A 17,667-nucleotide genomic window follows, 5' to 3' on the forward strand; every position below is an offset into this window, starting at 1 on the left:
AAGTGGAGTTTTGTAAATGACTGGACAATAGGGCTGGTCAGTTTACTGCTGGACATACTAATGCAGGTCCAACTTAGGAATGCTGAATCCCTAATATGAGTACACAAATACTGAGATTCTCATCAAGACCTAGATAAAAAATAATTCAAAACTCCAGGAAATTAATAATGAATAATATAAGAATAAATGTGCTTTTGCATACTCACAACTGTGAACCTACTTATTCTAATACTACCCATCTGCTAACTGACTGAATTATAACTACAACGTTTTTCGTTTCTACAACTGGAGTGAAGATCAAGATAGCAGCAGACATGGCACCATGCTGTCCTACGGTGAAGACATGTGAGCCCATAAGTGATGTGACCCCCACAGTTAAGTTTTATAAGCACATCCCTGGAGCCCCTAGATGTATTGTTTCCTTAGGCTACATGTCAAATGGTCTCACCGGAGCCACAAAATGAAAGAAGCAGTAATTCTTCCTTAACTAACACAACCACAGAAATGAAGCCATATGATATTGATAACAATTAGTAGAAGAGCCTTCCCAAAAGGTATTTATCATGGTTAATTTTATGTGTCGACCTGACTGAGCTAAGGAATCCCAGAGTAGCTGGTGACATCTTTTCTGGGTGAATCTTTCAGGGTGTTTCTGGGAGAGATTAGCATTTGAATCAGTGAATGAGTGAAGCAGAAGGCCCTCCCCAAAGTGGGTGGGCATCATTCAATCCCTGGAGGATCCAAACAGAACCAAAAGGTGGAGGGTTTATTAGCTCTTTCTCTGCTTAGCTAAAATATCCATCTTCTCCTCGGCTAAAACATTGGAGCTCTTAATTCTTGAACTTTTCCACTCAATCAGGGCTTACATCAGGCCCCGATTTCTCAGGCCTTTAGCCTTAACATCACAGGCTTTCCTGATTCTCCAGTTTGCAGACTGCAGGTTGTGGGATTACTTGTCCCCATAATTGTGTGAGCCAATTACTTCAGAAAATCTCCTCCCATTATCTATATCTATACCGGGGTGGACAAAAGAAGGTTTACAGTGTTCATATGGAAAAATACAAATTAATAATGAATAATGCAAAAATAAATGTGGTTTTGCATACTCACAACTGTGAACCTACTTTTGTTCACCTTTATCTCTATCTCTATACCTATACTAGTATCTTTCTATATCTATCTGCATAGATATCCTACAGACTAGATAGCCTATGGGTTCTGTTTCTCTGGAGAACCCTGATACATTATGCTCTCATCGAGGAAGGATGGCCTGCCATTCACAAATCACTGGCACCAGAGGTCCTGTAATTGTATTGGTTCCATTGACGTCCTGTAGTTTAATGAGAAGATGATGTTTGGCTGGATTTTGCTCAGTACAGTTTTGGTATGTTTTCTTACAAAAATGTCTGTTTCCTCTGTATCATGCCTATTTTTTTATTGCTCTGTGACTCAAATTTTATTTTCTCTTAAATTTCAGGTATGAGAATAAATGAGAGCAAAGTTTAGGAATTCGAGCATGGTAGCTCATGAAGACTGTCCAAAATAAAACAGTCAGGCATTCTATAAGGAAGCACTTTGGGTTTCCCAGACAGCAATTCGATTTTGAAATCGAAATGGGATATCTGCAGAGAAAAGTAATAGCACTTTGCATTTTATCATAAATGGGGCTTTCCTGGATTATAGTAGAAAAAAAAAACACATCAACAACAAAGAACGTAGGAAGGGGAGGCCTATTTAAAATGATTTTAAAACTATTTTTATACTTTGAGAGACTCAGTTTATGATCCATTAAACTATTACTGATAAAAATGCTTTTTGGTTTTCCATTAGATGGGATATTTTAGCTTTTGTTTGAAACTAAATTCAGGAAGAGAGAACTGCATTTTTGGATAACAGCATAGAAGGACCTAGATAACTGTCAGAGCACCTCATGGAGGTATTAAGTTTAGGGGATGAATGTGTGTTTATCTGAAGAACCTTTGGGAGTCAAACTGCTTTGCATCAAACATGTATTTTGATTTTTTAGTGATACTAAAGATACTTGTTATCCTAGTGGGTAAACTTACCATTTAGTTTTCAAACTCCTGTTCTCATATCGACCCCCTATAACTTTGAGTAATCTCTGAATGAGATGTTCATTGTTATTTTCATTTGCATTAAAAAGAATTCAGAATTCAGAGCATATTTAGAAATACAGATAAACAGTATCAAAGATAATCCTATATTAAGTGGCTCCTTGTCAAATTCTCTCCCTCTTTCTCTCTCTCTCTCTCTCTCTCTCTCTCTCTCTCTCTCTCTCTCTTCTCTAATTGAATGCAGACTCATTCTCAGAAAACAGAAATGCAATCACAGCATGGAAACAGACATTAAACAGAGTTCTGAAAAAAGATCCAGACCCATCCCAACTCCTCTCCTCAGCCCAAGTAGGGCTGTAAAAACAATTTGGGAAGAATAAAATGCATTCCCAGAGCCTGGCCTGACCTCCCCAACCCTGGTATCTGGAATGAACCAGGTAGAGCAAAGGGGACCCCAGGAACAGAGCAGCCAGGAGTCCCAGAACTTGGGCCACTCAGTGTAAACTCCAAGGTTTCACATGTATGCGTGTGTGTGACCAACACAGAACTTGGCTGAACACTGGATGGAAATTTAGGAGCCAGCCCTAGTCCTAGAATGAGTCTGGGATGAGGGACATAGAAAGAAAATTCATGTCCCTTTCTTGAGTACCTTTCCATGATAGGCACTGGGGTTCCTGAGGTGGTGGAGGAGGCAGGATGGGGTAGGCTCTTTGTATCCTCCCTCCTTTGCCCCTTGACATTCTTGGGCAATGTCAATGGCACTGAAAAGCCCCCAGCTGGGGCTTGGCAGGACTTAAGGGCCTAAAAGGAAAAAGGAAGGAGAAGGGTGAGTTCTTTTCCAATCTTGGTGCTAGCATCAGGGGGTTAATGGAATAGGAAGGTGGCCTTTGCAATCAGCCCCTCAGGTCAAAGGAAGTTGATTAGAAGAGTTTCTTATTTTGAAGGCACTTAATGGCTCTAGGGCAATATATTTTCCAGCTCTTTTGGTCACAGTTTGTCTCCAGTTGCTTATTGAAGTCAAAATCCACATGCTATTTACTGGTAGTTGGTCCAAAGAACAACCAGAGTTCTTCGAATGGGAGCATTTCGGAAGCTTTGCTACCTAATTGCAACATTGATTTCTAATAGAGAAGTTTGGTTCCCCAAACCCTATCTGTTTCTGAATTTTAAATAAAATGCAACACACATTTTCCAGGGTCCTTAGAATAAGATTAACAGAAAATATTCACCAAGAGTCTTAAAACAAACAACCAATCAAACAAGGTCTGGATTTATTCTTTTCTTTCCCAATTGACTGAAAAAGCTACATGATTACTGGTAAGAAACACCAGCAGTATATCTACTGAGATACCAGACATAGACTGTGACATAAAAGAAGACATAGTCCCTCACTTAAATGATTTTTTAACCTTGTAGAGGAGACTAACTAACCAGTTTACATTTTGATATATTAGCTATAATGTATATAATAAGAACTAGTGGTATTTCCTAAGTGATTTTCTGCTACAATCTGTTTACCATACCAAGGATCCATAGGTCACGCCAGCTAAATTCATGCCCTTATTATCATATATGTTCCCAACCTGCCAACCTGGGCAGTAAAGTGTAGAAATATGACCTAGAAAAAACATCAAGCTTCTTCCTTAAGCTTTGATTTAGTGTCAAGAACCCAGTTTTCCATTTTCAGTCCTTTGATTCCTGTTGTGGCCCCTTGAGGCTTTCCAGATATACAAGATGCTGCAAACCCACCCACAAATCTCTCTCATTCTCTATCCCTACCTACACACACACACAAAACAGAGAAAAATATTAACATCATAATATTACTATATTCCTAAAGGAAGGAAAAAGAGAAATCAAAAATATTTGTAATGCTTTTGGTTATATCGTCAAAATGTCCTATTCCTATAATGTAAGGTGATAGGCATTTTACCCATTTGTTTTTCTTTTAACGGACTCATAATTTGAAGTGATGTGTATACATTCATCTTCTCAGTGAAATTAAAGCTCTGTTGGAAGAAGCCATCCTGCATTATTCTTTTCTGGTTATCATTTGCCAGAGCAAAAACAGTTGGTTTTTCTTTAACTTAATTGAAAGCTGCCTTTATACAGAAGTGACATTTTCTCATAACAAACTAGGTAAACCTTGCCTCCACTGCTAAAGTGCAAATTTCTTAAAGGCAGGGAACATTTTTCAGATTTGTTTGAGTCTATCATAGTGACTAGCATTGTTGAGAGAGCATAATGACTGTCCAAACATAATAGTTCCTGTTGAATCAATGAAAGAGTTTTGAGAATGATAGAAAGATAGAGCACAAAATGTTTTAAATGACATTTAATATAAACTCTTTATTTTTTAAAAATGGAAAGAAATTGAATCAAAGAGACAATAAGTATTTTGTTTAATTCTACACATCCCATTTATGTCAGATATAGGAAAAATACAGGTCATATGCCCAAATGTTTCATTCACATTTATTGAGTACGTATTCTTAACTAGGGCTCTTCTTCATGATATAGCTGTATAAGAGTTATAGAAAGTGGTATGTATTGTCCCTATTGTTCTTAATAATTTTATCATTCACATAGATGCCAAACAGACGCAATATTGCTATATATTTATACCATCTAAATCTTTTCCTAATGGGCCAATATTCTGATGGTGTAACTCAAGGAAAATCTGCAAAGAAATACCCTTTATATTTAGAATTAGGGAAGATAAATATTTTGTGTAAAACATTGTAAAAGATGTAAAGAATGAAAAAAGATGGTTATAAATTAAGTCTGGTACTGGTGGCATTTTTTTTCCCCTTCAGATTCTTCCTTGATTTTACCATCTTGAGTTTTTGAGCCATTGTTCTTGCCAGTTTTCTGTACTGGTGGTTTTCAACTAAGACACTTTTAATAAAAATATCATTGACGTTGTCAAAAAAGTAATACACAGGTAGCAAGCATTACTAGTCATAAATAGTCCAGTACTATTTACGGAGATGGCTTTGAGTGGTAATGGAGCCACATCACTGTAGGCTTTCAGAAATGACTCATGAGCATAGAAAGCACCTGAATCCCTCCAGGGTTAGCATTTAGAAGCCATGTGATATTGGGTAAGCCACTTGCCTCTTCTGAGCTCCAGTATCTTTATTTGTAAACAAAGGAACTAAAATATTTCATCTCTAAGCCCCATCTATATTAAATATTCACAATGATAGTCATTTACATGGATATTAAGTAGAAACAACTATGAACTGATTTCAGAGTTTCTACTGAGGACCATTCTTCATAAAAGTCCTGTTTGCACAGTGGCCCAGTAGTAATTATAGGATGAAAAGCTCTGCATTGTCCACCACAAAAATGTAACACTGAGGAAAATGCTTCGAATGATGAGGTCATTGAATGACATTCTGTTTTTCATATCTTTGTATAAAAGTATACTTTATAGAGTCTTGGTAGTCATTTTACTTAGTATATTTATGCAATGAGTACATCAAATTTATATACTTTTTAAATTTGGCAGGTTTAGTTTTGAAATTGCCAAGTTTCAGTTAAAAATATAAACGATAAATATAAATCCTAATGTTTTACATATCACACTGGTGAGTAATTAGATGCTTCAAACATGGTTGGATAAGGAACACTCACTGTTTATAAGAGAAAGTTAGAGGTGATATGATTAAAGGCACAGCATAAAAATTTGATGTCTCTTTCTTCAGTTTTGAGTTGATTCTTTCTTAAATATGTGAAAAAATAAAAGTGTAACTCTTCAAGGCCAGGGACCACAGTGATTTAATTTTCTGTATCACTATTGAGCAGTTCATCGAGTGTTGTAAGCCTATGGATGACCAATTAATCATATTGAAAATGTGAGATAAATACATACACACTGATATGTAGACATTTAATCTCACTTAGTTGCATTTCACATGCATTGAATTAGTAAGGATATTGTGATGGTCCTTTGTATCTCTTTAGATTTTTATACAATTGATAGTCTAGTTAATTTTTCCATTAACCAATAGAAATGTTCTTATTCTAAATCTCTCTAAGGCTTCAAGAGATTACATCCCCCATTAGTCCATTATCCAAATGTGTTTTTTCATATATGCGTTTCATAGTCTGGATATAGTTCATAAATATAGAAAGAGACCACCTATTTCCAGTGACTTACACAGTATCAGTATTCCAATTAATGCAGTTATTTTTTAGATAGTTACATCAAACAGATAAAATAATAAAATATTGTTTAAATATAAGTTAATTACAAAGGAAAATATTACAGTGAAGATCTCTGTACCCATGACCTAGGTTTTGTTTAATCAGAACTTGGGGAAACATAAATCATTACCTGTATAGTTGAAGTCTACTTTGTACCTCTTCCCTTTCCTGATTCTTCCCTTTCTCCTCAAGAGGTAACCACTAGCTTAAACATATTACAAAAATTTATCACACTCTAAGTCAAAGTAATATTCTACATATATCATATAATCAATCTTCTATAGACCATATTCTTTGCTTAGATTAGAAATAAATAAAAAAGTAAAACCACATATGTGTGTGAAAATAATGCCTACCCTCATATTGATTGCAGAATTCTGAATAAATTAAATGGGTTTTCAAATCTTCTACAACTATATTATTTGTTATCTAGCATTATTGACAGAGGAGCTTAAAATTTCCCACTATACATGACTTTGGATTTATATATTCTATATAGTTCACTCCATTTGTCTTATATTACAGACTAGATGTTTTTAAATAGTTTGATGATTTTTATTACAAATCAACACCTTTACATCTTAATAATGCTTTTTTCAATAAAATTTATTTTGTCTGATATTAATAGAGGTATATCTGCTTTAGATTTGGTTATTTTTGCCTACTTTTAAAAATAATCTTTTTTTCATTTGCCATTTTTCTGTACCCTTATGTCTCTTATAAACCAAATAAGTACAAGAGGTTAGTTTTGTTATTTTATTCAAAATGATGCTACCAATTTACTTGTCTAAAGGTATATACATTTTCATTTATTTTGGTTCCTGATATATTTATATTTATTTATTGTACTATGCTTTTTGGTTTCTTTTCTTTCTTTTCATATTATATGCATAACTTTAGAATTTATTCTTCCCCTTTCCATCTGCTAGTTTTTAGGTTATATTTTTCATACTTCATTTTTGGAGCAGTTTTAGGTTTATAACAAAATAGAGAGCTATTTTTTCTGTCTGTCATTTAATAGATATATTAATTATTTTAAAATTATGAAGTTAAAAAAATGTCTATTCTTCTCCAAAATACTGCAAGGCTTTGAAATACTTTAATTCTTTGAATCCTTTCTCAAATTTCATTTATAACTGTTTTGTAGTATTTTAGTTCTATCTTTATTTTTATATCATACCAATTATTGTCTCTTCCTCTTCCTCATAGTTCTCTTTCTCCTTGTTCCTATCTATAGATTTTTAAAATAATGTGTCAGATTATGCTAAGTCTTGGTTATGTTACTTATTCCATTGAACTGTCTGCATAGCCTTGGTTGCATGAGTATATAGACCATCCTTCTTTATATTCAATTAAAATTCTCTAATAAAAGCCATCATAAGATTAGGGTCTCAGACATAGTTCTGAGCACATCTGAGGGAGAATAATAAACTACTTTATAATCTCACTAGCAATATTACATCTACTCTTATATTCTTATATTGAGAAAATTAAGGGAATCTTGAAATATTCTGGTGGCCAATGAGTCACATTTTCCTGTAATATTTTTTTCTTATTTAATTGCTGTTGAAGATTTGTTCTTGTCTGTTTAAATAATTAAGCTCATCTTCTTTGTGGTAAATGCATTTGAACTTAAAGCTTAAACTGGCCTCAGAGATTGGAGCGATCTAAGAAGATTACCTACCTGACCAGCAGTGTCCAAGATGTCCAAATAAGCTGGCTCATTGTCAATCCTAACCTGGGTCTTATAAGCATCTTCTGAAAACAAAACAAAACACAAGACAAAGTTTGTATTGAAATATAGTTAACAGAAAAGACATATTTAGTTTTTAGACTTAAGAAGAAAAAAAACTTTCTAAACAGGTTACTAATCTCCTGATGAACACTTGAGCTGGTTCCAAATCTTGGCTATTGTAAATAATGCAGCAATGAACATAGGGGTGTGTATATTCTTTTGAATTAATGTTTCAGGTTTCTTCAGAGAAATTACAGTTAGTGGAATTGTGGGACATAAGACAGTTCCATTTTTAATTTTTTGAGGAAACTCCATACTGCTTTAAAAGCTGTGATAAAAGCTGTGATTTACAGAATGTAATACTACTCAGCCATGAAAAAGGAAATCTTACCCTTTGTGACAACATGGATGTACCTGGAGAGCATTATGCTAAGTGAAATAAACCAGTCAGACAAAGACAAGTGTCATACATTTTGCTCATATGTGGAATTTAATGAACTAACAAGCAAAATAAAGACAGATTTATAAATAATGAGCAGGCTGACAGCTGTAGAGGGTAGTTGGGAGGAGTGGTGCAAGGATTGAGCCAAAAAGGGAAAAAAAGATAAAAAATTCATGGACATGAACAAGTGTGGTGATTGCTGAGGAGGAGGGAGTGGAGGGAGGTGGAGGAGAGTATAAGGGGGATAAATGGTAGTTGACTTGGGATGGTGAACCTACAATGCAGTGTACAGATGATTTGCTGTAAAACTGTGCACCTGAAACCTTTATAATTTTTTAACCAGTGTCACTCCAATAAATTCAATTTAAAAAGAAAAAAATGGGTTACTAAGTAAAAGATTCAGATACTCCAGTCAAGTAGAGTACATAGAATGAGAAGGATACAACCCATAAAATATAAGAAAGGGACTTTCTGCTTAAAGTAAAATAAAGTATATTTCTCCTTTGTCAGGAAAATCTCATGATCTGAGGTATCCTGGTGATGTTCTCTAGAGAACCAGTTAATGGAATAAATGCATGCACCACAAGTTTGTATGCTGCCAGTAAACTCAGTGTGAAAGTCTAAAAGCTTTTCCCAAAGATCAGGAACAAAACTGCTTTAACCATTGTTATTTAACATAGTACTAGAAGTTTTAGCTGGACAAATATGGCAAGAAAAATAAATAAAATGCATCCATTTTCTGTTAGCAGATAACTTGATCTTACATGTAGAAATCTCATGGTTTCTAAAGAATTCAGGGGCTGATAATAGGGGTTAATGGGAAGTTATTGTTTAAGGAGTACAAGATTTCTGTTTGGGAAGATGAAAAAGTTCTGGAAATAGATAATGGTGATGATTGCAGAGTATTGTGAATGTGCTTAATGCCCCAATTTTTAAAATTATAAGATTTCTCTCTCTCTCTCTCTCTCTCTCTCTCTCTCTCTCACACACACACACACACACACACACACACACAATAGAACTTCTAAAAAAATTTAGCAAAGTTTCAGGCTACAAAGTCAACGCACAAAAACCAGTTGTATATCTAAACATTAGGAATGAACATAAAATAAAATTAAGAAAATGATTCCATTTACAATGACTGAGGTGAAGACTTGTACATGAAAACTACAAAAAAATCAATGTATTTGCTTCTGTACTTTGCAATATCTCTGTACCATTTCAGTGAAAACAGTGAATATCTGGGTCTGAAGCTCTGGAGTGAGAGCTGAGAATCTTACTTTATTAATCCATTTATTTCCTTATTCATGCCAATCCCATCCTATATATTTCAGCCTGTTCAAATACCTACAGTGAGTATATCATCATTTGTGAAACATGGTTGAAACTTCTGTCTTGAACTCACAAACTCATAGAGTCAGCCTACAATTTCTGTATTGTTTTATTCACCAATTATAGTATGAGTAAATAGCAAACTGAATCACCACAAAAGTATTTAGAACAGCATTGAATTTTGACACAATTCAATAATTATTTATACTATTGATTTTGAAATGCAAAAACATAAATTATTATTTTCACAACCTTTTGATTTAGAAAGTAGTGATGGTCAACCACAGGAGGCACTTTTTCAATGCATGAAACTGAACTTCTCCCCCCAAAATTAGATTTCTGCTAGCTGCTGAAGGTAAGAACACATACAGACACAAATACACACACACACACACACACACACACAGTATCATGGTCTCCACTCTCAAGGAACTTATCCTATCTAATAAAGAGGGGATATGCTAATTGACCCTCATGCTGTCACAAAGATGGTGGTGCCCACAGCCAACAAGGAGGGAATATGCTAATTGACTGCCACACCCTCAAATATGGTGGCACCCACAGCCAATAAGGAGGGAATATGCTAATTGACTGCCTTCCCTCAAAGATGGCAGTGCCCACAGCCAATAGGGAGGGAATATGCTAATTAACTGCCTCAGTTTCAAAGATGGCAGTGCCCACAGCCACAAGATGGCCGGCAAGTGAGGGCAGTTGTGGGCAATCAGGCCAGCAGGGGAGGGCAGTTGGGGGCAACCAGGCCTACAGGGGAGGGCAGTTGGGGGGGACCAGGCCTGCAGGGAAGGGCAGTAAGGGGTGACCGGGCCAGAAGGGGAGAGTAGTTAGGGGTGACTGGGCCAACAGGGGAGGACAGTTGGGGGTGATTGGGTCAGCAGGGGAGCAGTTAGGGGTCGATCAGGCTGGCAGGGGAGTGATTAGGGGGTGATCTGGCTGGCAGGCAGAAGCGGTTAGGGGCAATCAGGCAGGCACGCAGGCAAGCGGTTGGGAGCCAGCAGTCCTGGATTGTGAGAGGGATGTCCGACAGCTGGTTTAGTTCTGATCCCTGGGATCGAGCCTAAACCAGCAGTCGGACATCCCCTGAGGGGTCCCGGATTGGAGAGGGTGCAGGCTGGGCTGAGGGACACCCCACACCCCAATGCACGAATTTTGTGCACCAGGCCTCTAGTAGAATCCTAATGGAAGATACACATATATGCAGTGGAATGTGAAGATCTAAAATGTACAGGACATATAGCTTACCTTCAAGGAAATTTATTCCTTACAATTGTGCTCTAAGAAGCTGAAATTGTGGGAAATACAACTTGCAAGGAGGTAAATCTAGTGTGTTTTTAGCAACTCTCAGCCATCCTAAAACCATTCAGTGTACAGGCAACCACACAGTCTCTCTATTTTTTATTACACTGCCCTTTATATTTTCAGTAATCTTCCTCTTACAAAAGAGAAATCTTGTGGAATTACTTGCAATATTTTTTGGAGATGCATAGGGTTGTTTTTCAATTTCATAGGAAAATATGAATAGTTACTTTGGAAAGGGCTCTGTGACCTGAGGATCACATGTAAGTCTTTCAGATTTCATTTTTGCTCATTTCAACTCAAAGGCCCCAAAAAAGAGCCTGCTGAGGCCAGGATCATGCTGAGTAATCCATATGAGAACTTCACTGTGTGATTATCTGAGACCTAGATAAACCCAGCACATGAAAATATGTCAAATAAAAGCTTCTCCTGGGATTAGAAAAACCCTTCAAAGAGACTCGATGTGAATTGGCTAGAAATTAAGCCAGGCCCTATATCCAAGATTTCTTTCTCTCTTTTAAAAAATATCCATCAGAGTACACATCCTGGTGTTGTGAATCTAGGTCACCTGCCTGGCCTCCACAGAAACTAATCCCTTTCATTTCCTCCCAATAAACAATCTTCCTTTCTGTTTCCATCCATCCACTCCCTTTGTGACCTCCCATGCAGAAATGCAGTGACAGAAATACTCCTCTTGAATGCATATAAACACCTCCCTGAAATTCAATCATCTGCTTATAGACCCAGCCCTGAAGTGAGCTCATTTATCTTCCCAAGCAAGAGGCCAACTGTACACAAAGCTTTATCAGGCAGAAATGGCAGCAACTGCCTACTATATTGTTTGCACAGAAAAGCCCACTGGGGCCACTTTCTTGGAAGCATCTAGCACTGTAAAATTCATTTTTACAAGAATGTTTGATTTGAGACTATTCCTTCGCTTGGCATGTGTCTTCACTCTCCCTCTCCAGCAGTATTTTACCAGAAGTAATAATCAAAGACCTGTGTTCAAGCCTCAAAATCATCTCTAAATATTGAAGTTATAATTGGCCAGAAACTTGATCTTTTTTGCAAGATGGAGATAAGAGTACATGCTAGTCAATGCATAGGAGCTTTAGAAGGATCAACAAAAGTTGCAAATTTCATGGTGCTTAAAATAAAATAAAAAAAAAACCCACACAATTCAAACTCTAGGCATGTTATGTTATGTTGTAATTTAAAAAATGTATATTGCTTCAAATTAACCATGAAATTATATTGAATCTAAATTACTTCTGCTATTTATATTTACCCATGTGGGAATGCTTTCTTCCCAAGTAAATCATAGAGGATTTGGCAGGATGTTTTCAATAATTATCAAAAATATGGACTTTTAATTTAATTAAAAAAACTTAAGGTGTTCTGGAAAATTTACTTAAAATAATTTATTTAACTCCTTTGTAGAACAAGCATATGTATTTAAATAACTTTAAAATAATTTAGTTGTAAATATGAAATTAGGATAACTTAAAACCACAATATGTATCTGAGAGAAAATATTAGATGATCATTGAACTTTCACTAGATGATGTTTTAAAAATCATGAAGATAATTTAATACTTCTTATATGCCTTACCAGAATATCTAAAATGTGTGATAATTAGTATTACAGTGAATATATATGTCTATACATATATATATATAAATGAGCTAGTATATATCTCTAAGATATTAGTCATTTATTTTTTAAAGGACAATAAAATATAAAGGCTTGAATAATATATGAGAACATTGTCAATGAATTACTTAAATGAATTATCTTAATTGTGTGTGTGTGTGTGTGTGTGTGTGTGTGTATATAAGCATTTTGGAACATACTGTCCTGGACACTTTCACTGGAACAAAAAGTTAAATCATGGCTGAATCAGCACTGATACAAATCTAATATATCAGTATATTTATCAATAATGATGTCAATAGGTATTTGAGTGTATAATCTATGCTTCACACTCTGATAGGCACAGAATCTAACACTGGTTACTTAAACAAAACCCAAAATGAACATTAAATACTAAAATCACTTCCTCTGAGGTTAGATACAAGACAAGAATAAATACTCATTATAAATACTTTTATTCACATTATACTGGTGGTTCTAACCTGTTCAGTTAGGCAAGAATATGCCTGATGTGAATAAATTTGATAAAGAGAAAATGTTATTCATAGAAAATATCTTTTGGGTATGTATAAAATGTCAAATATTCCAGGCATAAATTAGCAAATTGAATAAATGAATATATTAAGTTTTCTGGGAACAAAATCAACAGAACAAAAACAATTTTTCTATATAAGAGCAACAAAAAAGATAAGAAATGACGATATTTAATGGTATTCATTATCATAACAAAATCAAATTTCAAAAAATGAATCTTTTAAAAATTTTGCAAGACTTCTACTTAAGAAGCTGTAAGACTTTATGAGAAACATTAAAAATGATATAAATAAGTGGAAGTGTTTGCCATGTTTATGGATTAGAAGATTCAATATTTTAATGATTTTAATTTTCCCCTAATTGACAATAAATATATTCCAAACAGATTTGGGGGAACAGTGGAGATCCACCAACTAATTCTAAATTAATATGGAAATGAGAAGAGTCCAAAATAGTTGAGACATTCTCAAAATAGAACAATAAGCTCTTCTATGTATCAAGGCTTACTCTTAATTTGCAGCAATTAAGACAATGTGATATTGGCACAAGGATAGAAAAATAAATTGACAGAACAGGGAACCCATACATTAAAGAACCCTTTTTTAGATGGCAGAATTGGCATTCAGGGCAGTAGGAAAAAGAAAGTATTTTCAAGAAAGAGGACTGTCAATCAGATATAAACATTAAAAATAATGGAACTTGGCTACTACCTCACAGGATATAGTAAAGTAAATGCTAGCCAGGTTATAAATATAAACATGCAAAGTAAAACAATAATGCTTCTAGAAGGTACTGTAGGAGAATACCATCATTGTCTGGTGTGGTAAGACTTCTTAAATACTAATCCTGTATAATTAAATCCTAATATGCAAATTGTCCCTTTGGGTGGTCCTTTGACCAGGAGTTCAGCCACTCGCTATGATGTGCGCTGACCACCAGGGGGCAACGAGGAACATGGCAGGCATCAGCAACAGTGCGCTGGCAGTGGGCAGCAGTGGAGGCCTGCTGCCCTGATGGGCCCCAACTAGAGCGGGACTGTGGGGGATGGTGGAGCAGGAGAGCGGGTGGTGCTAAGCCAAGGCAAGTGTGAGTGGGGGCTTGATCACCCCACCAAACACCCCTGCAGATGGCAACCAGTGGTGGCAGCCAGGCTGCCATCTGGCTCCCAGACTCTGAGGGAGCCAGGAGGAAGCACAGCCCCAATCGATAGCCCCGCAGGCAGGATGGTGGAGCAGGTGAGGAGGCCATTTCCAATGAAAAGTGAGCAAGAGATTGGTGTGTGTTTTTTTAAAGTTATAACTTTATTACTATCATTTACTGAGCACTGACACTGTACTGGCATGGTAAAAATATATGTATTTTTTTAACATTCCATTACATCATTTACTAGTAATTCTCATAATAACCCTGTAAAGGAACTATCCCCACCTCCATTTACAGAGGAGGAATTGAAGCTTGGAGAGATTATATAATTTGCTCAATTTCACACAACTTGTAAAAAAGCATGCTATTTTCACTTACTCTTTGATATTTATAAAATCTTTATTTGGTTTCTAATATGTTTCTAAAAAAATAACATTAAGTACTAGTGATATAAAATTCAATAAGATGTGGCCCTTTTCCATGAATGAGGCCACAAAGGAGGCATAACAAAGTGCACTTGGAGTTGGAGGCTGGTGAATAAAGATTTCATAGAAGCCTTGCAAAAAACCTAGCATATTATTCATGCAGTGGATAGTTTCTGCTATGAAATTTAGATAACTACAGCACACTACAAATGGATGAAGCTTAGAAATATAATGGTGAGTGAACGAAGCTAGACCTAAAATAATATACATTGTAGGTTTCCATTCATATAGAATTAAAAGATAAATATCCAGACTAAGCAATATTTATTGGAAAATACTTTCTTAACCAGGACAGAGATTACTTAGATATTTCTTTGTGATAAATCATTGTTCAGTATACTTTTCTATATATGTAATACACTTTTCCTACTTAAAAACATTTTAAAAGGGGAATGTTCTCAGTTACTCAATTATAAAAAAGGGGTGGGGGGGAACTACCCAGTTCCAGTTCTCTAATTGTTCATATTTTATGGTGACACAATATTTGCATGAAATTAACCCATAATGTAACTATGTTTTCAATGATTTCCATTTTGTCTTCTAGCCGGTATCAATTATCTCACATCATGACAACTTCTAGATACTTAGTTCATATTGAGTGAGTTCCGACAATGTGAGAATATGGTTTATAGGAATGGAAAACAGAATGATACCAAAGGACCCTCTTGTCCAAAATATCGTGGTCTGGCAGGGTGCCCCAAATTCCACCCCTTCTGTTTTATTCTCTCTAGTTACGATAAGCCATTTTATTTCCAGGCACTCCCTATTAAAATGCAATAAAACTACAGGAGGGGTAAAATATTAAGCTATTATCAAGCACAAACACCTTACTCTCAGATTACTTTTGCACAAAATTAGCTGTCATGAGAGAAACAGGAAGCAGAGCCCGAGGGGATGATCAGCAGAGAAGATAAAAGCAGAATGGAAGGGAAAGGGAAAACACTGCGAACTGCTATGGGCACAGAGATGGGGAGGAGCAGGTGAACAGAGGAGCTGCAGGAGGCAGGAGGGCACCTGGGGGCCAGAATGGACCCTGGATTTTGGCAGCAGCCTGCTGAAAAGCAATGTGTGTACAGGAGCAAATGCTTCGTGCTGCTTCCTTCTCAAACCTGATAAAATGAAGTTGTTGTGTGTCCCAGGCTTGCTGAGCATGGCATTTTAACAACTGAACCCTATGTATATACTAAAGATAAATTGGACACAGAGAATAATGACATCTAGAATTCTAGGCTTGCCTTTTTTTGAAGACGGATAATCCTCACTTTGTCAGTCTCTCTAGAAATCAGGTTGCAGAAATGAAATTTCCTCTGTGGATGAAGAAAAAAAGGGGTGTATGCTTAGGGTGATGGGCGAGAGTAGTGCTTCACAGTTTTCCTGCACATACAAATCTCCTGGGGATCTTGTTAAAGGGCACTGGTTCAGTAAGTCTGGGGCTGGGATTCTGTATTTCTAAGAAGTTACCAGGTCCTTCCATGCTCCCTGTAGTAGCAGTACTGTGTAATGGTCATGTGATGTAGGCCACATATGCAATTTACATGTTCTGGTAGCCACATCAAAGCAGTAAACAAAATGGAAAACAATAATTTTAACACGTTATTTAACTAAATTTTTCTAGAATAAAATTTGAATGTGTGAGCAGCATACAAAAATATTAATGTAATATCTTACATTCTTTTTCTTATATGAAGTTGTGAAAGCCTCTGTGCTTTTTGTGCTTACAATACATCTTAATTTGGGCAAGTCACATGGCAAGTGCACCACAGCCTCATGTGGTTCAGGGTTACTGTTCTGGCCAAGACAGAGCTAGACAGAGGATTGATTATTGCAATCATTGAGTCCATTGCCTCAAAATACAAAAGAAATATTTTTTTTACAGCCATCCACAGCCTTCTTTTTTTTTTTAATCCTCACCCAAGGATATTTTTACACTGATTTTTAGAGAGAGTGGAACAATGGGGAGAGATAGAGAGAGAGAAACATCAATGAGACACATCAATTGGTTGTCTCCCACATGAGCCCTGACCAGGGGTAGGGATCAAGCCTACAACTGAGCTATGTGCCCTTGACCGAAATTGAATCCAGGACCCTTCGTCTGCAGGCCAATGCTCTATCCACTACACCAAACTAGCTAGGGCAATCCTTCTTGATTGGACAAGACCAGAAATGAATTTAAAATACAAATGAATGACATACCTAATTATATTGTAAATTATAATTTACAAGGGAAACAGAACCAGTATTTCATAAAATATTAATTATGCATTTAAATTGCATCTTGATATGTAAGATTGATTGACTGATTGATTGAGTGCAAGAAATTGGCTTACATAACTATGGACACTGGAGACCCAGGATATCTGATGGTATAATTTACAGTCCAAGTGCAGAAGGGGACCCTTGTACCAGCCTAATCAATCAGACAGGCAAAGTTCCCTCTCACTCAGACTTTTAATTCTACTCAGGTTCTAAAGTCATTGAATGAGGACTACCCACATTAGGAAGGGCAATCTGCTTCACTCGGTCTACTATCAAATGTTAATCTCATCCAGAAACACCCTCACAGACATACCCAGAATAATGTTTGACCAAATGCCTGGGCTTCCCATGGCCCAATCAAGTTGACACATAAAATTAACCATCACACTTCCCTATGGAGTCTTCCTCTACCAGCCCAGAGAGAAACTTTATCCCCTTCCTGTACTTCTGCACAGAGCTCTATTACAGCATGTTAACCATTTTCTCCT

The 17,667-nt window shown here is 36.2% G+C and overlaps 1 protein-coding gene across 2 annotated transcripts in view; it reads right to left on the minus strand.

The window, feature by feature from the left end:
- The window catches only part of RIT2 (Ras like without CAAX 2), a 247,229-nt gene that overhangs the window by 145,695 nt on the left and 83,867 nt on the right, over positions 1–17,667 (minus strand). Inside the window, exon 3 of one of the 2 annotated variants that reach the window (XM_070421620.1) lies at positions 7,972–8,042. In XM_070421620.1, coding sequence (XP_070277721.1) covers positions 7,972–8,042 — 71 coding nt within the window. Of the gene's footprint in view, positions 1–7,971; positions 8,046–17,667 lie in introns of both variants that reach the window. The other variant, XM_070421619.1, reaches the window with a different exon arrangement.

The sequence above is a fragment of the Myotis yumanensis genome, unplaced genomic scaffold, assembly GCF_028538775.1.
Source record: "Myotis yumanensis isolate MYYU_CA2020_CCGP unplaced genomic scaffold, mMyoYum1.0.hap1 SCAF_7, whole genome shotgun sequence".
In the NCBI taxonomy this organism is placed as follows: domain Eukaryota; kingdom Metazoa; phylum Chordata; class Mammalia; order Chiroptera; family Vespertilionidae; genus Myotis; species Myotis yumanensis.